We start from the raw sequence: 24,717 nt of genomic DNA on the forward strand, positions 1-24,717 counted from the left end.
TTTGCATTGTAAACAGTGTCACAATGCAATGGTTACTGATGCATCAAAATTAGGAATACTAAACTTCTGTTTATATCATTGTACATGTATATTTAAGCAACCCTTTGTACTTTGAACGAGCTTTTTTAATTGATCTGAAAAAGTTTTGTATATGAATGAGGGACATCTATCACGTACTTAAAATTTGACTGTATCATTTCCTATATGTAATAAAGAATGGGCATTGTAAACTAGATGATCCTTACCATAAAGTTCACCAAATAACTGCACAAAATAAGTTAGTAACTGACAAGCAAAATCAACTTATTTTTTCAAGAAAATAAAACATTAAAAAATTAGAACTGCAACTGAAAGTACTAAAAGGTTTGAATAGCTTTTTGGCTAAATCGACCTCTTTAAACAACTTACCCAGTAAAAACTAAAAAAAGTCTTAGTTCAGTTGCTTTTCATTATTTAATATCTAATTAAGACCTTGGTTTTCTTGGAATGTAACAACATATTTAGAACAATCCGCCAGATAAAGTATTGACTTTAATCTGAGACATTTTAAAAAATTTGGGCCATTTAACCATAAGTTGATGAGTCTTTGCATACTAGATGCATAAAGTCTAAAGGAAACTTTGTCACCATGTCAAAATTTAATTCCATTTCACTCACCACTACACAGTGGGCCAGTACTGGACAAAAGTATAAAAACCAAAATCAGAATTTTTGATGTCTAAATGGTTTCAAATCATTATAAAGATATTATAAAACCATTATAAAGCGTTTACATACACTTTAAGTGTTAATGAATATACTAATGCTGTGGTTTAAGTAGACGCGAATGTAAATTAGAAAAAAAAATTATAAAGAGAAAAATTTTGTTTAAAAAATCGATGGAAATAAATAAGATTTATATAAAATATTGCGCCTTCCAAAATAATATATCATAACTCAATATAATATCTAGATCTTAAAAGTTGTTAGACTAAAATTGGTAAGTAGTTAACATATTTATAGCAATTTTAAATATACCTAATATGTTATATTTTAAAGTCTAACTTTTGCTTTTAATTGACAAACACCATTTTTGTATTGCTACATCTTGCTTTTATACACAGATCTGATTATCTGGTAGATGAACCTGAAGTCGAATGATATTATGTGACATATCATTTAAGAAATACTCAAATATTCACCACAATGCTTCTGGAGCTGAGACATAGCGACAATTTAAAAACGCGTTTATTTCATCATGGTTAACTCACTCATTTATCAGCACATTGGCTCAGTCGTGCCTGACTTTATAGTCATGCAGGCTTCAACATTAATGTGCGCTTGATATTTCTTAGATAGCCATTGGTTATAAGGTACAACCCAACAGTTATTAACATGATTACCTTTTATATTGACAATTCTTCCGTTATCGACACATCTATAGCTTGGATAACCAATAAAAATTGCAACAGTGTAGGGATTAAATTCTTTAGGAAATTTTTTTTGCATTTCCCATCTTTTATGCAGGGAGAATTGGGATTTAAAGTTCCACATGGTCCATGTATTATGCATGATTTTAAAATTTCACAAAGTTCAGTATCAACAACTGGGTCTGGAATTTCTGCTGATATCAAACTATCAATATCTTCTGCTGTTTCTAGCTTATCAGTATTTGCAAAGTGCAATAAAATATGTACATGTGGAAAACCATATTTTTGATAACTCAATAACTTGCGCATGACTAATAACTTTGCCTAAGACTCCATGCTTAAAAATATCCTCTAAGAAAGATTTAAATTTCATTTTAAATACCTATAAATAAACTAAATCAGTACTTTCATTAGCAGTTTGGCCCAGGTTTAAATTTTCTACTATTTCTCTCCATTTGGATTGCAGGTAAAAGTAAATGAATAGATCTGGTTTACCATATTTCTTTATGACTGCCATTGCATCTTCAAAGTTTTCTTTTAGTGCTCTTGGACTACTATCATATGAAGAAGACAATATAACAACAGGGCCTGGTCTTACATTAAGATCATTAGGACAATTAATTACATGTTCATTAAATGCATCGTATTGTTCACCTCTAAGTTTGTTTCGGTTATTTCAAAGAAAAACAAGGTGCTGTCCCTTGATTTTGACCATATGCATCAACAGCATATTGCTGAAAAAGTTTCTTACCATTTACCAGTTTTCTTTACCAGTTTAGTTACCATAGAATATAGGACTAAAAGTTTGTCTAAACGGCAAGCCTATAATCATAATACTGAGACAAAGTAACATGGTTTCTAACACGAGTTGCATGATCAGGGTTGTGCTCCAGTTGATTGTGCCATCCAGCATCACCTCTTGGGAAAAGTATACCATAGGATCCAAATTTGCAGACATAGATGAAATTGTTCTCAAAGGCTGACCTCGAGGGTATATAACAATTTCCCTGGATGCAGGTGGAGCACCATCATCTCTCACAAATACAATAGCAACTTCCTCATGGGAAGGAAGATTGTATCGTTCTCTATCATGACCTTCAAGTAAAGACATTTTGGAAACAGGAGTTGGTCTACCTTCTAAAGCTGCTCGGCGGATTTCTTCATCCTCTACTTCTGCCATATTTTTGAATACAATAACAAATGGGTTTTCTTAATTAATTAAAGTTTGCAAGAGTTGCATTAAATCATGAATACAACCATCATTACCAGGTTACTCCATTCTGAATGGCACTGCTGCATTAGGATCATAGATATATAACTGACAATATGTGGGCAGAACACCTTCTTCAGGCCTTAAATTTCGATAAACACGATGCAAAATTTCCCCACAGACCCTAAAACAGAAAAGACCATTATTTAAGGGAGGAGCTATTTTGGCATTGAAGGAAGCAAAAGATAAAGAAATTATAACTCCTTATGTATTTAAAAAATATTTGCTTGACAGCATGATCAACATGGCTTCCTGTCATTAAATCAGTCAACAATGGTGGATATGGAGAAAGAAGAGCTAATACAATTTTTCCTGAATGGCAGCACAAAAAATTAATTTCATTTAAAAACTTCTTAGCACCACAATACTGAAAAATATGGTTTAATTCTCTGAGGTAGTTACGCTCTATAGCAATATTATTTCTCGCTATACAATGCATAATATACCTATTGAGTTTTCACCTGATTTCTTTCATTTTGATTACAATTTATTTCAGCTCGTCTGGGCTGATCTCTTTTATTTCGACGACGATTTATCTCAGCTTGCCTAGACTTATTTCTTTCATTTCGACAATGATTTATCTCAGCTCACCTAAGCGCATATCTTTCATTTCAACAACGGTTCAATTCATCTCGCCTAGCCTGGTTTCTTTCATTTCGAAGAAGTTTAATAATTTCACTTCTCAAATTATCAGACATAGTTAAGCATCAAAGGAGTGTGTAAAAATGATGCTTTATATAATAAAAGTTGAACTTTTAGTTTTCTTTATTAAACTTATCTAAAATAAAGTGTAAGCAAATAAAACAGAGTATAATATAATTATCTAATTATGTTCTACCTCTACTATTAGTCATTTAAATTAGATGTTTTAAAATAATATAGCAATGTGTAAAGACAACATATTTCTAACAAGAACTTAAACTAAGGTTATAAATAAATTGATATAATCTTTTTAACTAATGTTATATATTTAAGGTAGTTATTATTAATTATTGACAAAATATTATTAGTATTTAATCAAAAAAACAATATAAAGTAATATAAAAAAATATAAAACTTTTGCATATAAAAACTCATAAACAAAGCAAATTGAAAAAGTTATAAGGCCTGCCTACTCAGCAAGTACTGCTAGCATTGAACAGTGAAATGTAATCCTCCATCATGAAATCACTTTAATTACTTTGAAATGCATTTAATGCAAGATTTGCAATAAATAAGTAAATACAAAAGTAATAATAGAAAACCTCTATAAACAATCATATATTTCCTTCAAGTAAAGAAACTTGGAAATATCGAAACTTCTTAATTTTTGAACTATTTTAATTTTTTTTTATATATTTAGTTCAATAGGTCAATAATACAAAGGTCAATAATACTATATATATATATATATATATATATATATATATATATATATATATATATATATATATATATATATATATATATATATATATATATATATATATACATATATATATATATATATACATATATATATATATATATATATATATATATATATATATATATATATATATATATATATATATATAAACATTAAAGTATTATTATGTAGAAAACATTCTCTATACAAAATATCCTACAAATTTAATGAAAGTTACTAAAATTTATGTTATAACACTTTGTATACTTACCTAAAAAAAATACAGTTAATTAAAGTTAAGCATATTTAATGAAGGAAATAGAAACTGTTAAATGATTAAATGGGGGGGGGGGGGGGGCTATTGGTAAAAAAGAAGCCCATTTTTTAACAAAATTTATTTATCATCAAAAGGATAAATTGTTAACAAAAAAGAACAGAGTATATATCTTTTAAACAGTTTTTCTTTTAAATTAACAAAATACAAATTGTTAACGAAAAGGAACAGAGTATATATCTTTTCAACAAAATTTACTTACAAAAGTAACAGTATATAAATATTTAATGAAGTATATATCTTTTCAATAAAGTTTACTTAAAGTTATAAATGTTTAAAAAATTATAGATACTAAAAAACTATATATCTTTTTAACATTTCTTTTAAACACATTCTTTTAACAAAAATTTTTTAACACATTTTATGCTTACACTAACTACTAACAGATTTAATTTGTGTTTCATCATGACAGTAAACTACTTTACTGGCACGGACAACATTTTTGCTCTCAACAAAGCCAAGTTACATTATAGCAAAGTACACCACAAAATCAAACGACTTGGTTTTTTACATTATAAAAGCAAACAGGTTTTTTTTAACTTCTTTAAAAAAAGGTATTAAACGATCTTGTTCTTTAACATGTAACACAGAGTTGACCGTGTGAGATGCAACGGTTTTGGAGATAAACACTAACTATATCAAGAGTTTGACCTCTTGACCTTTGAAAAGAGCAACGTCTTCTAGAGTCATCATCATCTTCTAATTTAAAAATTAAAAATTACAGATTAATAAACTTTAAATACATTGATGAAGGATTAAATGTTGTTATAATTATAATGCATGAATTAAATAAATTACCTGACTTTAAAAGTTACTATACTAATTTAAAAATAACATAAGGTTTATCCTTTACTACAGAAGTCAAATTAAAAAATTGTCTACCTTATTACTAATTAAGCTGATGAAGCAAAGTTTTTGATCTTTTTACTGATTAAGCAGATATTAACAGATTATTAAGGTACCTCATCGCGTAGTCAAAAATAAATAAAGAGAAATATTAAAAGGCTAAGCATGCTTATAAAATTCTGTGTAAATGCTCACGAATGGGTAATAACAGTATTAAGTTAAGCAATAATATATAGTGATAATTTAATGTTACTTATAGTTTTATTAGTCTTAGATAAGTTGTTCTAAAATCAAGAACCAGCAATTTGATTTTGATTCCAAGAGATTAAGCATGTTCTTCAAGCTCTTTGAAGTATTTAAGATTGTATTTAATTTTTTTTACAATAGCTTGCACATTTTTGAGAGTTTTAGTACTAGACAAAGCAGGATCATACTCAAGTGCTTCCTCGTCTTCGTTTTCTTCATCAGTTTTTCAGTATTATTTTTGTCTTCATCTTAATGTGCTGTAATAACTCTGAGATATGCATGCTGACATGTCACTCTCTCCATCTGGTTCTATTTTGCTCTGGTCTGATGATGAATCCTCATATGCTCTTAGTAATACTATTCGTTTGTTTTTTCTTACTATTTATTTTGCACAAAAGCGGGTTCCTTGATTATAGCAAATGTAATAAAGTCATTGTGAGAGATGGTCACATTTAGTGCAAATACTTACCCCATCCATAGTTTGATCATTTCAATCTTGGTCAGGATCAATGACAAAGGTCATTAATTGATGATTTTGCAACCTCAACATTGTTTTGGCATCACATTTTTTGCCCATTTTGATCATACCAAGATTTTGATAGTAATCCAAAAATATATGAATTCTCACAGCTTTAATTTGTTTTAATGTCACAATAAGTCAATATAAATAAGTAACTATCTTATAGGAAAACTTTCCTCCATTGGTTTTTATTAGCGTTGTTTTCTTTATCATCTTTTCTTTCACATATGCTGCTGAAATATAAATTGTTTGATGTTTTCAGGAGCCTCAACCTTTATGTAACTTTCAATCAGCTTTTACGCCAATAGATTTAGTTGAAAGTCCAAGATCTGATGCTAGCTAAGCAATAATATCATCAGTCAATGTAAAATGTTTACTTTAAAAAACAAGTCAATCATTTTAGGGCAAGATTGAAGTTGCATGGAATTCCGATTTAACTGAAGAAGCAGAAGGAATTGACAATATTGATGAAACTTTTATTAATGAGCGTAAATTTGTTTTGTATTGTAGTCTCTTGGTTTGGTGAATTTATCATTTGCACTGTCAGGACACAAGGTGCATTCGATGTGAAACTTGTCATTTTTCTAAACTATACAATAGTTTTGACATTTTGAAAAAGTTTCTCTCAATTTTTTCTATTTCAATATTTGAATCTGTTTAATTTTAAAAATTTGTATATGTTCTCACTTATATCTTATCTCTATATGATCTCACTTCTGCTACAGCATGGGGCTAACAGTGGCTGGTGAACTTTAATTCAGATAAAACCCAATTTTTTTCAGCCAATCGTTATTGCAATAATTTAGACCTTCCTATATTTATGAACAGTAATGTACTCGATGAGTCATCTATCCTTCTTCTACTAGGATTAACTCTTACTTCCGATCATTCTTGGAAACCATATATCAAATCCGATGCAAAATTAGCATCTGCTAAGGTTGCATCTCTTTATTGAGCTCGACACTTTCTTACTCTGGTTGCTATTCTCTATCTCTATAAATCTCAAATCTGGCCTTGTATGGAATACTGTTGCCATATCTGGGGCGGATCTTCTAATGATGCGCTTTCTCTTTTAGACAATGTGCAAAAATGCATTGTAAACATAGTTGGACCTGCTCTTGCAGCCAACCTCCAACCATTATCACATCATCGTAATGTTTCTTCTCTTTCTCTTTTCTACAAATACTATAATGGGCACTGCTCTAAATTTATGCCAAATGACGTAAATTAAATGCCAAATGACGTAAATTAAATTAATTATATTTTTTTTTTTAGTTTATTATTTATAAATTATCTATTACATTTGTTGCTACTTTATTCTATTTTTAAACTCTTTTATGTTACAAATCACACTATCAATGAGTCATAAATGAGTAAGAGCATTGCATTGCGATTGCAAATTGAATGATTTTTTAAAATATCAAAATCCAGATGACTGAAAAATCTTAAAAAAACTTCAAAATTCATCCTTTTTGTATTTATGAAAAAATAGATTCTCGTGAGACATTTTATGCTGAGGACTCAAAAACGTTGCAATTTTTTTTTTCTTTTTTTTGCAGTCATTTTCTTGGAGATTTCAAGATTAAAAAATGATCAAGATTTCTGAGACAAGTTAAATCTGAAAGTTTGAGAGAGCGAGATCTGAAAGTATAGAAATTTCATTAAGTACTTTAAATGTCTTTCATTAAGTACTTTAAATGTCTTTCATTAAGTACTTTAAATGTCTCATGATTTAAAATGTCAGAAACAAATTTTAAATGGATGTTTTTGGTAATAATAAGACACAAATTGATAAAACTTGATATCCATAAATTTCGTTTATAAAATCATGTTTTAGAGATAATGTATCTATAGAAAATATATTCACCAAAGATTTTGTGTATATGAATAAAACACTATCAAATTTATTCTACAAACCTTTTGTTATTACGGAAGAATTGTTTAAAAATTGTAACAATGTAAAAATTATTACAATTAATATTTTGATTTGAAAGTCAAACTTAGTGAATTATTAAAATTAAATTGGGATGAAGGTAATGATTATGCTAAGTTTCAATCTCAAGTCAATGTAGTTTAATCTCAAGTCAATAGCTTAATTTGGGTATTAAAAATACTGTGAAGAAATCTCTACATCCTTCAGATGAGGTCATCGGATTTTTTAAACTTTGTTTAAAAATTATCAAAAACTATGAATTTTTTGAACCTTTTTTTCAGTCAAACAGCTGGATAATCATTGAACATTTTATAATATACAATCAATCATTTCATAACAATCAATCATATATTTCTGAATAAGGTCTTACAATCAAGGATATTTACAAATAGTTTGAAACTAGTAAAAAGTAAAAATCTGATAAAAATGATATCAAATAATATTAATGATAAAAATAATAAAAAACAGACATGAAGTAACAACCCACTATGAGATGAAAAACAGTTATTGTAAAGAGAATGACAATGCTGATTAATATTTATAACATCTATGTTAATAATGGTATATCAATAGTTATAAATTAATTAAATGAGTGTCACCTATAACAAATAATAATAATAATAACAATGCAAAGAAAAGGCCAAAAACAAATGCTTTAACAAAATATAAACTTAAAAAAAATTAAGATAAAGTTATAAATTATAAAATAAAATGAAGTTACAATAAATGCCAATAGTTACTAAAATAGTTACTAAAATGAAAATAAAAAGTAAACAGATAAAAACAAAAAGAAAGTTAAAAAAAATGTTTAAAAAAATAGTAATCATAAATAAAAAATAAATATAAAATTAAAAAATTACAGAAGACAGGTGCAAAAATGCATTATAAACATAGTTAGACCTGCTCTTGCAGCCAACCTTTAACCATTGTCACTTTGTCATAATGTTGCATTGTCATTGTGTTACTTGTCATTCATTTCAGTTCAATTAAATCTCATTCTTTCACTTAAATTATTTGTCTATTTCTTATTCTCGAAAATCAGTTCTTTGGAATTCGCTCCCTTTATCTTGTTTTCCTAATTCATATAATTTGCAATGTTTTAAGTTCTCTGTTAATTGTTATCTTGATTTATAAACTATATCTTTTCTTTCCAGTAATTTCCAACTCTAATTAGTGGTTGCTTGCAGCCTTGTTTGAAGTGAAGTTGTTAAAAAAACAAGAAAAAAAAACAGTGTTTTGAAAAGAGAGAGAAAAAAATAAAGATAAGCTAAAGTATAATAATAAAATTGGAACTAAAAATGTAAAACAATTAAAAGTTACAAATAATTTAGAAATATTGTTCTTTAGTTATCGCCCTTTTAAAAATGTTGTTTAAAAATTATTGCGATATTCTTTTTATTTTTTATTTTTATTTTTGTTTTCCAATCTTTTTATTTTTTTTTCTCTGCTAATCTTATCTTTATTTCTTGACTTTTATAATTTTTTTTGTTTTTGTTTTTTTTCTTTTACTTATTTAGTTGTTTTTTCTTTGTTCTTCTTTTCTCAAGTTTTTTTAAGAATATTATTTTCAAATCAATTAATTGTATTTTTAAAAGAATTTTTACTATAAAAAAAATGTTTAAATTAATCTTAAGGAATATAATTTATTTCAAATAAATTTCGTTTTTAATTTTAAAGACATATATGTTAAGAAAAGTAACTTTAAATCTATTATTCCCATTTTCTCAATGTGTTTTGGTCATTAGATATTTGATTTTATTTAATGTCAACTAATTTTTATTCTAAAATTATTTTTATTATGAATATAAAATTATTTTTATGAATCCATTTTTTTTAAGGCTCTCAATGATAGGGATTTAAAGGTTTTGGGTAGAGAACACAATGTGCAAGAAGCATTAAAGTATGAACTTCAATTAAATTAGATTATATTTTTTGATGACATTTATTGTTATGAACTGATTATTTTTTTTGAATAATTTTTAAATGTTTTGTACATGCTTAGATATCTTTTTAATGCTTTGTAGATGCATATGATATATTATTAATATTTTGTAGCTGTTTTGAACATGCGTATGATGTTTTCAGTGCAAATGTTTCAATTGATATAATGTTTGGGAGAACAAATCAAACTCTTGATGATTGGATTTTTGAGCTAACACAGGTTTTCTCACTTTAAAACTTTATTACATTATTAGTAAAAAATATTATAATTATTGATGATGTAAATCTGGTAAATCTATCAGTAAATTTTAAATCTAAAAGGGTAAATTTTCTTTTAAAAAAAATGATTTTTTTTTTCACTTCACACCTCAGCATTCCACTGACAACAATAAATTTAAATAGAGTTTTTTTTTTAAACATTTTCACTTCCAACAAGGCTGCAAGAAACCACTATTACAGTTGGAAGTTACTGGGAGAGATAAGATGAAGTTTATAAAGTAAGATAATGATTAACAGACGACTTAAAAGATTACGAATTATATGAATCAGGAAAATAAGATAAAGGGAGTGAATTCCAAAGAACTAATGTTCAAGAATAAAAAAAAGGCAAAAAAAAAATTAAGATTATTGCGATAACAATTAGCTGAAAAAAATTGTTATCGCAATGAAGCCCGTATGAAGAGAGCTTATAGACCAGCATGCCACACTTTATCAAAAGCTTTAGAAATGTTAAGAGCTATAGCCCTAATCTCCTAAGTTCTGTCTAATGCATGATAAAACTGTTGTTACCGTTAACAAATTGGGAGTAAAACAAAATCCAAATTGATAATCTATGATAAAAGTTATTTGATTTAAGCTGAGAGATTAAGTGTTTTTTGATTAAAGACTCAAAAACCTTGTTTAAGGTAGTAAGAAGACTAATGAGACTGTTGTTAGATGAGTCAGATCGTTCTCTGGAATTTTCAAAAATAGGGATAACAGATGCTGCTTTCCAGCAGGCTGGAAAACAAGACTCTTATAAGTACTTGTTAAATAGTTTTGAAAGTATAGGCAACAGCTCCCGAGAACATATCTGCAAGACTATAACAGGTATGTTGTTCAGACCACAAGCTGTAGAAGAGTCTAAGCACGAAATCACTTTAGATACAGAAGCCGAAGTGATACAAAATTCAAACAATGGATCAACTTGTTTGTCAGCTATAACAGGTAGGATGTGATTAGTGGAATCAAGAGATGAAAAGTTTTTAGCAAATAATTTAGCTTTGTCTTTAGGTGAGGTAATGAAATCTGAACCATGCAATAGAGGAGGAATAACAGATTTGCCCTTATTATAGATGCTGTTAAAGATTCTTCAGAAATCTCTGGAGCCTAACTTTTGAGATTAAATATGAGATTTTGTGAGACATTATACAAAACCTTTTTTCAATGGTTTCTAGCAATAGTAAACTGACATCTGTTTTCTGGAGATTTGTTTTGGTGATAGATATGGAAGTTATGACTATGATTGGCAATTGCAGCACCAATGAGAGGACAACCATTGAGAAAAGCGAGGGTTGACTTGGAATCATCAAGAGGAAATAAAAGCTTCTATGCCAGCCTGAATCCAAGAAGCTACATAGAAGACAAAAGATTTCTACCCAAGGGCCAGTGTGATGAGCATTAAAGTCAGCAACAACTACCATATTAGCTGAAGGATAAAGAGAAAGGGCTTGGTCAATTTGATCAGAAATAACATTGAAAAGAGTGCAGTCTTAAGATGAAGGAAAGCGATATAGAACAAAGAGAAAGGTGATAGAGTGAAGTGATGTGAAATCAATGATGATGAAGTTTGTGAAATCAATGATGATGAAGTATGTGAAATCAAACCTAGTTTCCAGACAACTGAGTGAATTCTTATGAGTGTAAATGCCCAGTCCAAGCATGTGACTATTGGAGTCTTTTTGAATTAAAAGAAGATAACCATCAACACTAAGATCACAATACAAGGCAGCTGAACTCAAATTAGTCTTAAAAAGAGTAAGTAGGTCTGGTGAACTTTGCAAGAGATAAGACTATGATAGATTTATAGGGCATCAAACACAGATAGTACTCAGCACACTATTTAATAGTCCAAGCAATTGCCTCATTACTATTAATAAACCCAAAGCTGTAATAAAGGGCCCCAAATGTGGCCTCTGCAATGCACACCAAAAGTACTAACAGGAACACCATTCATGGACAACATGGCACTGTTAGTACTCTGATACTTTACAGCAGTTGATGAGATTAGCTTCTCTCAGAGCTGCCACAGAGTTCAGGAAACCTGACTACCAGCCAGCTTCAGAACCAAAAATCCGAGTTTTAGAGCTGTACCCTCAATAGATGATAATAAAATGAGTTGCCTAGTTTTACACGCAAGTAGAACTGATGCATTGAGTCAAGAAGATCCAGCATTCAACATCCTAAATTGGAAAAAATTTATTATAACTACATCTGCGCCAGCCTACTACACTTAATGACATCCCTGTGGTGCATTAGGTTTATCTGTTTAGCCACAGTCCTGCCATTCTAAATTTTACTTTTAACAAAGACTATTTTATCCCTCTCTAAAAACCAGATTCTTTTTTTTTTTTTTCATGTTGTAAGTTTGAAAAAGTTTTGGTTTTAAATATTTATTCTACAGACTATACACTATAATCTCATTAACACCTTTCTCATAGCATAATAAAGACTTTATCTGAAGTTGTATGAAATAATTTAATATTGTATGTCACTTTTGTTACTGTTACACTTAGAGTATTTGGCTGTCTGTTGCGTTTCTTTGTTTTTTTGCAGTGTGTATTCTTTGTTACTGTGCTCAATTGTGGTTGATGAAGCAGGTAATGATAGTAGCTTAAATGGAATACTCAGTAAAGGTTGCCCTCTACAAAAAGCAGGCCACCAATGTAATGGATCCATGGTAATATTCGCTGCCTCATAACTCAAGTTGTTATCATCAACTTCTCACAGTTTGACTTAAAAGTCCTGAAATCTTTCATAATCTCCAAACAATTTATATATCTAAATAATACTAAACTTAATAGTTTTGTTAGTGCCCACATGTGCTTGTTTAACATAGAACTTTTGGCAGCCATTAAAGCCAAGGTAATGACAAGAAAGAGTCAGCACTTTTTTATAAGGAAGTATAGGACATTTATATACATATATGTAAATATATGTTATAATAATATGTCATTTAAAATTAAACAAATGTAAAAAATCTCTTACTTACAACTGTAAGTGTAAATTTTTTTAGCATAAGTTGAGTTTGCAGGTGGTATATGAAATGACTCTGTATAATATATACACATTTTTAAATGATTTTAAATCTTTTTTGCTTAAAATGCTATGGTTTGTATTTAAAATAGCAGCATGATTGAAAAAACTGAAAAATGTATTTTTGCATATGGGTGAAACCCACATGTTAAGATAATGACACACTTATCCATTGAGCAAAGATCTAAGTGTGAATGAAAAACAAATTCTTAAATCTTTTATACTGATTACAATTAAGTAACACTTTTCAACAATTAATCAACACTTTTCAAGCACATTTCTCTAAAGAAGCACAACTTTATTGCATATATAAATAATATAATATAATAATAAACAAATATGTTACATGGAAACATAAAAAACTTTTATAACATTATGTACAAACAGTGTAAATGTCAATAGTTAAGTTTGCGAGTAATAGATGGAAAGATCGTGTCTAATTTATAAAGAAATCTTTTTCAAAAAAAAAAAATTATATTTCCATCAAATAATATTTTAGTTTTTTTTATTTATAAGTCATCTTGTTATTTATATTTATATTATATTTGATTAAACATATTTTTCTGAGTATAACTTTTTCGATAAAAATTGTAAAACTTAAAACAATTGTAAATAAACAACTGCAGTTTAAAAAATTACATTACATAAAGTTTATATTTTTATAGAGATGGTATTTAATATATAGATATATATTATAAAAGGAGCCCATCTGCAAAATGTGCTAAGTCACAAAAATAAAAATTTTGAGTTAATTCCACATTCTAAAAACTAAAATCTTAAGATTTATAAATATAAACTTAAATATTAAACCAATTAAAATTTTTTGTCCTTAAGATAGGCAATGAAAATATCAATATTTTTTAATTTTGTTTTCTTAAAATCAACTTACTTAGTCTTGGTGTGTTTAGCATATTAATTATTTTGTTTATCATATTAATTTCCAACTAGATCATATTAATTTCCCACTTGATCATAATAATTTCCCACTTGAAATTAAAGTGTTTTTATCTCAATGTAATTGATTATTTTTATTACTTATTATTTTAAGTTTAATTATTCGCTAAAAATTCTTATAACATTCATTAAATTTATTAAATTAACATTCATTAAATTTACTTAAGTAGCGATTTGTGCAAAGAGTTATTTAAATAGCGATTTGCGCAAAGAGCATTTAGAATTAGTTTAAACTAATTAAAACAAATTCTAAGTATTATAAAATTTTTTTATAACTTTAAAAAATTTTTTTTATTAGTTATTGATTGGAAATAATTTGAAAAATATTCAAAATTTATGTAAAATGTAAATTTAATTAACTTCCAATGACTTACTGTCACAAATTACCAATTCGACAAAATTGGTATTAAAACAACCTAATATCTTATATAATGTATAGTAGATAAAAAATTATTTTTGATTTTGAACTTGTTTCTAAAATTACATATTTTATATTATAGATAATAGCATTAAAAAGTAAACATTTGTCACTTTATCAATTGACAATGAAACAAGGTACACCAATGGAAAAGCAGTATAAAAAGGGACAATTGGTATGAATGGCATTTTTTATTAGGGAAAATTTGCTTAAGTTTTTTTGGAGTTTCAGAGTTATTTGTAATATTAAATTCTATCACATTTAAAGTATTAAAGAAGTTTGTTGTCTGTTAGAGATAAATTTTGAAGTATCAGAGGAGTCTGTTGTCTGTTAGAGGTTAGTTTTGAAGTATCAGAGGAGTTTGTTAAAAATTAGTTATGAACTGTCAGAGAAGTCTGTTACTGTATTTTTAGTGTTATAATGACAGTATAAACATAAAGTTGAATGTGCCTCAGAATTATTTTTAAATTTATAAAATTTTTCTATTGCCATATTTTATTTTAGCAAACACCACATTCTTTTTTAGAAATTGCCTACTTGTGACACTTTAGCTGATATGTATGAAATAGCTGTAAAGGTTTGTGTGTACATATGTATGTATATGTGTATATATATATATATATATATATATATATATATATATATATATATATATATATATATATATATATATATATATATATATATATATATATACAGTAGGCAAAAAAATAAACGGCACAAGCAATTTTTTAAAATTTTTTTCTTTTTAATTTATCCATTTACTCATGTTTTTTAAAAACTGTAAAAAGTTTAAATGTGCATCAAATAGTACTACTATTATGAAGATTTTTATATGTACTTGTGCATGATTTTACCAAAGGATTATTGTTTTTAAAAACATTAAAAGCACACAGGTGTTATATTGGAAGCAAAATAATTATTGGCACAAAAATTTTATTTAGTATTTTTTTGAATTTTTGTGGGGAAAAAATAAAATTTTGGTAAGTTTAAGTCTAAAATTATAATTACATATGAAACACATAAGATATTTACATATGTAACACATAAAATATATATGTGACCCATGACTTTTGATTAATTGAATAATATTGATTCATTTATAGCAACATGCACATTGTAAAACAACATTGGAGGATTTCTCAAAGAAACTTAGACTATTCAGTACTCAAAGAAAGTAATTTGGAGTGATGAATACAAATTTTATGAACTTATATTTGACTATTTTTGAATACAATGCTTCAATAAAATGCTATTTTCAAATAATTGATAGTTTTTTCCCTTTAAAAATAAAAATTAACTACCATTTTTTAATCATTTTATATGAATTTTCAAAAAAAAAATAATTGTGCCATTTATTTTTTTGCCCACTGTGTATATATATATATATATATATATATATATATATATATATATATATATATATATATATATATATATATATATATATATATATATATATATATATTAGATTAATTAAAAATCTCTTAAAAATTGAGTATATATAAATATATATGAAATTTTTAAGAGATATATATATATATATATATATATATATATATATATATATATATATATATATATATATATATATATATATATATATGTATATATATATATTAGGGGTATAATGTTTTTACAAACCTAATGAGCATGTCATATTCTGATGAGCTTTTGTAAATAATTTAAAAAATTTAGTTTCATTATAATGTTTCTAGAAAAAAACTTGTGTGATGACCCACTAGAAAGTTAAATCAAAAGCTGTTAATCACATAACAAATATGCTAAGAAATTTTTTACTGATAATTTGAAGTAAAATGTTGTCCGCTTTGTCTTAAAATAATAAGTTATGTTCAAATAAGTAATAAAGATATATATCACAAAAATAAAGCTATATTGATAAAATTAACAAAACTTCAAAATGTTTAAAAAGCTATATTGATAAAACTACATTAACTAAAAAGGTTTGTATTTGCTTTAATCATAATTTTTTAATAATTATTTCAAATACAAACTTTCTTCAGTTTTGCAAAGACTTATCTTCTAAAACTTTTACTGCTTTTTCGGCACAAATGTTGGATCTTTGCATATTTATAGACGAAGAAATACCACACCTTCATATCAAAACTTTATGAGTGTATTGATACTTGGATGATCTTTAATGTATTGCCTTTGAATGTATTGCCTTTGGATGATCTTTAATGGCTTCCTCCAATTATTGATAGTCATCTTTCCATTTAAGTTCTCCTTCAGTTGTATGCTTTGACTATTGTCAAAGTTCAATGTTAAATAGTCATATTTACTATATATTGCTTCAACAAAATAATATGACAGTTCAGGTGATATCCAATCCATTCAGGTGGTATTACCTCCAAAAAATTTAACCAGTCATAACTTTAATAATCAATCTATTATATGGTGTTGACAACAAAAAAAGATAGGTTTGTTAAAGCCAACACTTTCAAAATGTGTCATTAATCTCATTATCATGCCACTTGTTATCCCAGTGTTAACATTTGTAGTATCTGTCACGATCATTTTTATAGATCCCCATAAATCATATTCATTCAAAAGTTCACGAAGTCCTTCAAAAAATGTCTCTAACTTTCCATTCTTCAAATGTATAATAATTGGCTTTAGCCCAACCTCTTTTTTATTGTTCTTTATCACGATAACTTGATGTTCCACCCCAGCTATCTTTTTTCCATCAAAATGCAAACACTGATTCTTAACCTTTGGTTCTTTTCTCAATGTATCTCGTAACTTTTTACCTTCACTGATGACTGCCATATAGATTGCTTAATTGAGTTGGTACAGGAAATTTGACACTAGCAATCTTAAGTTGTTGAAACACTGTGGCAGCTTTTCGTGTACTTAGCTTTGCTTGACAAACCAATTTAACAGCTTAGATAGTCCTCTGATTAATTTTCTGTTTATTAATATTTATTGAGGGTTCATAATAACTGCCACTGTCACTTACTGACTCATTACTACTTTTGTTCCTCTCTGTATTCATTCAGAATTGAAGTTGATAGCATTGATGGAACGTTTCCAATTTTAATTCTTTGAAAGATTTTTTTAAGATCATCAGGCTTCATTGTAGTATATCTCACTGTATGACTGATGTCTCTAATTGTTTTAAATAAAGATTTTTATCTTCAGAATGCAACCAAAGTCCATCCTCTTTTGTTATATCTACCATCAAAACTAGTTACCTAGTTTTTTGATTCCTATTTGTCTCTTTTTAATCAAGTTTCCTATTATTCTTGGCACCGATCTTTTGTCTATTGTTGAAAAATTTCAAATTAGTTATGATCTTTTATATTTTTTCAAAATATAAAAGATCATAACTAGGTGACATGCTCATATGAAAATCTTAAAGTTATTTTTTATTTTATACCCCTAATATATATATATATATATATATATATATATATATTATATATATATATATATATATATATATATATATATATATATATATATATATATATATACATATATATATATATATATATAAATATATATATATATGTATATATATATATATATATATATATGTATATATATATGTATATATATATATTAGGGTGTTTCATATTTTATCAATTTTTGAAATCGAACTTGCGAATCGATTTATAAATTGACTATTTGTATAAAAATAAGTTTGAGCAAAAAAAAATTAAAAAAATTTAATTTTTAGGGTCCCCGCCAGTTCGATTTTGGGCCAAAATTGTCGGGTGTTTTAAACGCCTGGCGGGGACCTTAAAATTTATCTAAATTTATCTTCTTTTTTTTTTAAATGTTATATGTTGGATTGAATGTTTATCACATAAAAGGAGCATGTCGAAAAAATAAAGAAATTAGTCTACATAATATTTTGAAATTGGTGAAAAATCCAAATTTTCTTTCACAAAAACCTATTTTATTACTCGGTGGCGTATAAAAAACTTTTTTTATACCCTAATAAACTGTTTCCAAACCCGGAAAAAACTATAATTTGAATAGTTTTTTTATTAGTGTTAAATGAAGTCTAAAAAAATAATAATTGGATCCATGGAGTAACATGCCCCGGACACTAACCTTAATGGCCCCTACTTAATAAACATTAGAGAGCAATAAATTGAAAATCCGGAAATTTGATCGGAAAATATTTTTAGAAAATGTATATACCAAGGTACTTAAATAATAATTTAAAATTTAACAACTACTTTCCAATGCGAAGACAAAGTATTTAAACTAAATTTGCGTTACTAATAATAAGTGCTTTAATATTTTTTTAAATAATATTCAAAATGGCTAAAATTACGAGACTAAAAGCTAGAGCTTATTTATTTGAAGAAGAAAGCCTGATAGAAAACTTAACTCAGATAACTTTTGCAACAAATAAAGAATTAATTCTTAACTTTCAGTTTAAAAGATCTAGTAACAAGTTAACTCCATCCAAAAGGTTTATTGGTTGTACTGATGGGCCCGATAAATTCGCAAAGTGCTCCGGACTTGTCAATTGCCCTGACAACTGTATTCTTTTTGCAGTAAAAAAACCATGGTTAGACGGAGGTTATAAAGATGGATTATTAACGGATAAATCTATAAGGTAAGTTTTATAATTTCAATTTATAATAAGATAGTTATTATAAATTTGTATAATCATTCAAACTTAATAAGCTAGTAGATGATTAAGGTTTTTTTGTAGTACCACTGCAACTAATTTTTTTAGTTGTTATTACGTGTGGATTATAGCTTAATAATGCAAAATATAAGGTGCATCTTAAAGTTAATATTTCTATTTTATTTAATGTATTATCTTAATTTTTTCAGGAATAATATTACTCGTTTAATCGATAGTTGGGAGACATTAAAGAAAAGTAAGAATAAAGACTCTAAAGCAGCAGAGAAATCTAGGGAAGAATTCAAAAAGAAGGGGGAGCAGGTATTTTGGATTGGTAAAGATAATATTAAGGAAATCTTAAAAAAAACGAGCCTTGATAAACTTTCATACTATGTTGATATCCAATTTTTAAAAGACCAAAAGTCCAGTCATCTAATGACTTTGGGGAGCAAAGACATGAGATATAAAACGGTAAATAAAGATAAGAAGCCTTTAAAAAGTTGTAATATTAAACAGTTACCCCAAATAGACGAATCAACTACAGATCTAGAGCTTCTCTCAGATATCAGTGACGTGAGTACAGAATCAGATATTTCTTTTGATTTATTGCAACCCGGCCCAAGTAACGCAAAACAAGAGTTAAGGAAAGGTTTTGTTAAAGATATTGCCATGACATCAGTCTCAAAAAATATTTCATCAAGAGATCTAGTGCATGTATGTACGGATTTAATCGTAAGTTCAGGCGGAAATGTGGCTGATTTTTCAGTGTCTCATTCAACTAATTGGCGAGCTCAAAAAAAATCTCTTCGGGAAAATGCTGAACAATATAAGAAAAATGTAAAAATTGCTACGGCTAAAGCTACTTTTCCCATAATAGCACATTTTGATGGAAAAATTATCGAAGACATCACAGAAGGTATAAAATCAAAAAGAGATCGATTTGCGGTCTCGGTAAATATTGATGGTAAAATGAAGCTCCTTGGCATTCCAGCAATTGATCGTGGTACTGGACAAGCTCAATACGATGCTTTAGTTAAAATACTGGATGAGTATGGAATATGTGATGACGTGAAAGGTTTATGTTTTGATACAACAGCTACAAATACAGGAAGACTTTCTGGTACAAATGTCAGGTTTAGTCATAAACAAAACTCAATTCTACTAGAGTTGGCTTGCAGGAGGCATGTTTATGAGTTACATCTAAAACACTTCTGTGAAAGACAGTGCAGTGGAAAAACTAAATCTCCAGAAAACCTAATGTTTAAACGGTTCCAATTAAACTAGAATGACATTAAAAGTAGCATTGACTCTTCAAAGTTTGTAAAATATGACACTCAATCTATTGCTACCACTTTCTTAGAAATCCATAAACTCGATGCTGTAAAATATTGCGAGATTGCTCTAAAAAAAAACACTTTTCCCAGAGGAGACTACAAGGAGTTATTGAAACTAACCCTAATGTACTTATGTCCTGAAAGAGATTTTAAAATTTAAGCTCCAGGGTGCGTGTCTCATGCACGTTTTATGTCCAAAGCTATTTATTATCTCAAGATTCGGATATTGAGTTTGCAACTGTCTTATGAATTGACAGACGATCAAAAGAACGAAGTGCAGTCTACTGCTGAGTTTATCTCAATCTTTTATACCGTCTGGTTTTTAAAAACCTCTTTACCTTACGCTGCGCCTTACCAAGATATAAAAGCCTATTGGCAAATGACAAAATATAGAGGTTACGTAGAACAATATGTTCAGAATTCTGAAACAATTTTAAATGGAATTGATGCCACAATGGTTTCAATGGAATCACATTTATGGTACCTTGATGAAACTTTAATTCCGCTGGCTCTTCTAGACCAAGGTATTTCTGTTGCAGAGAGAGAAGAAGTTGCAAAAATGGTCTTTTCAAAACCAGTTCCTGAATTTTTTTGGCATTCCGAAAAATTAAATTTGTTAAAAACTCTTAACTTTAACCTAGAAAAACCACCAAGTATTGCCCAACTAGTGGGAGAAAACTCTTGGTTCATATTTAGTTTGTTAAACCTTACTAAGCTAAATAATAAACTTTGGTTAAACAGCCCGGCACCACTATGGGAGTATATTGAACAGTTTAAGATTTTTTCCCAGTTTGTTTCCAACCTTGCAGTGGTTAACGACGTTTCTGAAAGATCTATTAAAGTTGTATCAGACTTTGTAAATAACGTTCACAATGAAGACGATCGTCAGGACTTACTGCTAGCTATTCACCAAAGGAGAGAAAACCTTAACAAGGCAAAGACTAAAGAAGATTTGCAATTAGCATATCAAGCAATTGCAAAATAGATAATATAGTTTTTAAATGATGACTTTTATTTAATGATGTAATATTGATTTGTAAATATGTATTTTTTATTTAATTATATTTAAACATATCATTCTTTTTTATTTTTTATTTTTTACAAAACCAAAAAAAACTTTGCAACAATACCAAGAAAATCATTTAAAGTTGAAAAGCTACCATATACTTTCTAATCTTGAGGCAATAAAACTAATAACAACAATACCACTTTTAACAATGTTGCAGTAAGTTCATTAAGTCTTTTTTATTATAAAAATAACTAAAATAAACAATTGTTATTAGGCTATTAAGGTTAGCGTAAGGGTTAGGTTACCTCGAAGGATAAAAGAAATTTTTTTTTAGACCTGTATATACCTCATTTGACACTATTATTAAAAAAATCTAGGTTATTGATTTTTCCGCGTCTGGAAACAGTTTATTAGAAAATCAAAAATGTTTTTTATACGCGATTGAGTGATAAAATAGATTTTTAAGATGGAAAATTTGGATTTTTCACCAATTTTAAAAGATTCTGTAGACTAATTTCTTAATTTTTTCAACATGCTCCATTTATGTGATTAATATTCAATCCAACATATAACATTTAAAAGAATAAAAAAAAAATTTCGATAAATTTTAAGGTCCCTGCCAGGCCTTTAAAACACCCATCATTTTTGGCCCAAAATCGAACTGGCGGGGACCTTAAAAATTAACCTTTTTTTTTTTTTTTGCTCAAACTTATTTTTATACAAATAGTCAATTTATAAGTCGATTCGCGAGTTCGATTTCGAAAATTGATAAAATATGAAACACCCTAATATATATATATGTATATATATATATATGTATATATATATATATATATATATATATATATATATATATATATATATATATATATATATATATATATATATATGGCAAATGCTGACTGGATGGTCGTTTTTAGATTGGCACGCACCATTTTAAAAATTCATCTTCATTTGCTATATAAAATCTATTAGAAACAGCATAAAATAATTAAAAAAAAAGACAAAACAAATTTTATCTAAATTCTTGATAAAACTAAAACTTTCTTGATTAAAATAAAAAGGCAAATAAATAAAAAATATTTTATATAAATTTTAAACAAAATAATTAGAATAAAAACAGAAAAACAAAAGTTTTATTTAAATTCTAAATAAAATGATTACATTAAACATCAAAGCAAATATTTTATTTAAATTCTAAATAAAATAATTACATTAAACATCAAAACAAATATTTTATTTAAATTCTAAATAAAATAATTACATTAAGCATCAAAACAAACGTTTTCTAAATAAAATGATTACATTAAACATCAAAACAAACGTTTTCTAAATAAAATGATTACATTAGACATCAAAACAAACGTTTTCTAAATAAAATGATTACATTAAACATCAAAACAAACGTTTTCTAAATAAAATGATTACGTTAGACATCAAAACAAACGTTTTCTAAATAAAATGATTACATTGAACATCAAAACAAACGTTTTCTAAATAAAATGATTACTTAAACATCAAAACAAACATTTTCTAAATAAAATGATTACATTAAACATCAAAACAAATTTTTTAAACTTTTAATAAGATAACTAAAATGAAAACTTATTCAACACATGTTATGGCGTTGTAAATATTCAACACATTCAACACATGCTATGGTGTTGTTGATATTCATAAAATAAGAGTATTTATAAAATATTTTATTAACAATATTATTTTGTTATAAGTAGGGTTTCTGAAAAACAGTGGTTTTTAAAAAACAGCTGACAACAGTTGTTTTACTGTTTTTGAAAATTGTACCTCCCCCTCCCCTCCTTTATTACCCCCACCCACCCTCCTTGTATTACGCAGGCAAGAGTAAAATTTTTTCTAATAATATATATCCTAACATAAATTTTACATTTTATAATAGTATTTCAAAAACACAAGAGCTGATAATGACTTATCTGAAAGTCGTGATCTTATCTTTGTACAAAAGTTGGCACACACAGAGAAAACACTTTCAACATCTGTAGATGTGGGCTTAATTATTAATAATGCATCATAAAGCTTTTGTAAGTTTTCAGTATGCTGGCCTGTATTCTTAAAAAGAGCAAATTCAGTTTTTAACCACCTAAAATTGTCCTGTCCAGAAGGCACTATTGGTGTTTCATTTTTCTTCAGCAACACATTCAGTTCCTCTTGTAGAGTTAAAATTTTATCTTACTGGAAGTTGTTTTAATAATATTAACGCCATGAACAACAAAAAGTCAAGATGCCAACATTCCTGCAAAAGTTATCGTATCTCTGGATGGGGTTATTGTAGAGTTCTTTAGACAGTGTAATAAATCCATGACATCTGTATTCAGGCGTTCATCAACTCTAATTCTGAAATTATCCATCAATTTTTTTGCTAATTTCACTGTTAACTAAAGAAAGTTTCTCAAACTCTTGATTGCATCTTCTCTATTAAGATTCTCTATAGCAAGTTTAATGGGTTTCATTGCCTCTAGTAAACCTTTCAAGGTATGGAAGTCTACATTGTTGGCTAAACTTATATCTGTCTTAAATTTTAATAAAGTTTCTTGAATTGTCGTCTCTGTCTTTATCAATGGCTCAAGTATTATTGGTATTGTGTTCCAACGAGTTTTTACATCAAGATGAAGTTCAATTTCTTTTCCAAGTAGAGCCTTAACTTTTGATTGAAAAACTTGATTTCGAACACTTGACAGTTTGATGTATTTTATCAGTTTGCGTGAGTTCGTATGTAAATTATTGCAGTCAATATAATCTTCGCAATCATCATTTATAAATTCAAAATTGGTGCCTTAGTCAAAAGAATAATTTTTATTGTTATCATCATCACAGGGTTGCCTAAATCTTCAATATTATGTTTTTCATATAAAGTGTGTCACATACTCCAAGATGTATACCATGATTAAGGCAAAATTGACTAATAACATCTAAATTTTGAATATACTTCTTGTTTACAGATGCTCCATCCTGATTAGGTGCAACCAAATCTTTTTCCATTGATATTCCAAACACATTTAGATGTTGTTTCATTATTTCAACCATATCAAGCGCACTGCGTGAACCCAAAATTCGAATTAATCCTGTTTTATACGTGATATTGTCAATTTTATCATGAATATTAACTCCACAATATCTTTGTCCTCTTAAAGTAGTAACCTCATCGACAGTCATTCTAAATTTCACTTTATTGGC

At 27.4% G+C, this 24,717-nt stretch overlaps 2 protein-coding genes across 3 annotated transcripts in view; both read left to right on the top strand.

Moving 5' to 3' along the window:
• LOC101236604 (radical S-adenosyl methionine domain-containing protein 1, mitochondrial) overlaps positions 1-24,717 on the top strand; it is a 79,214-nt gene that overhangs the window by 26,966 nt on the left and 27,531 nt on the right. For both annotated transcript variants that reach the window (XM_065803644.1, XM_065803645.1), the window contains exons 6-9: positions 9,784-9,845; positions 10,001-10,106; positions 14,635-14,727; positions 15,079-15,129. In XM_065803644.1, coding sequence (XP_065659716.1) covers positions 9,784-9,845; positions 10,001-10,106; positions 14,635-14,727; positions 15,079-15,129 — 312 coding nt within the window. The remainder of the gene's footprint in view (positions 1-9,783; positions 9,846-10,000; positions 10,107-14,634; positions 14,728-15,078; positions 15,130-24,717) is intronic.
• LOC136084129 (uncharacterized) lies at positions 18,430-20,448 on the top strand. Its single transcript, XM_065804277.1, has 2 exons — positions 18,430-19,149; positions 19,374-20,448. Exons 1-2 carry the CDS (start codon positions 18,848-18,850, stop codon positions 20,446-20,448), a joined length of 1,377 nt encoding a protein of 458 aa, XP_065660349.1. The 5' UTR covers positions 18,430-18,847.

The sequence above is a fragment of the Hydra vulgaris genome, chromosome 08, assembly GCF_038396675.1.
Source record: "Hydra vulgaris chromosome 08, alternate assembly HydraT2T_AEP".
In the NCBI taxonomy this organism is placed as follows: Eukaryota; Metazoa; Cnidaria; class Hydrozoa; order Anthoathecata; family Hydridae; genus Hydra; species Hydra vulgaris.

Bases quoted from the DNA above. Each gene is read 5' to 3' on its own strand.
- LOC136084129 (XM_065804277.1), top strand. From the start codon at position 18,848: ATGGCTAAAATTACGAGACTAAAAGCTAGAGCTTATTTATTTGAAGAA. The intron at 19,150-19,373 runs GTAAGTTTTATA...TAATTTTTTCAG, and splicing joins TTAACGGATAAATCTATAAG to GAATAATATTACTCGTTTAA.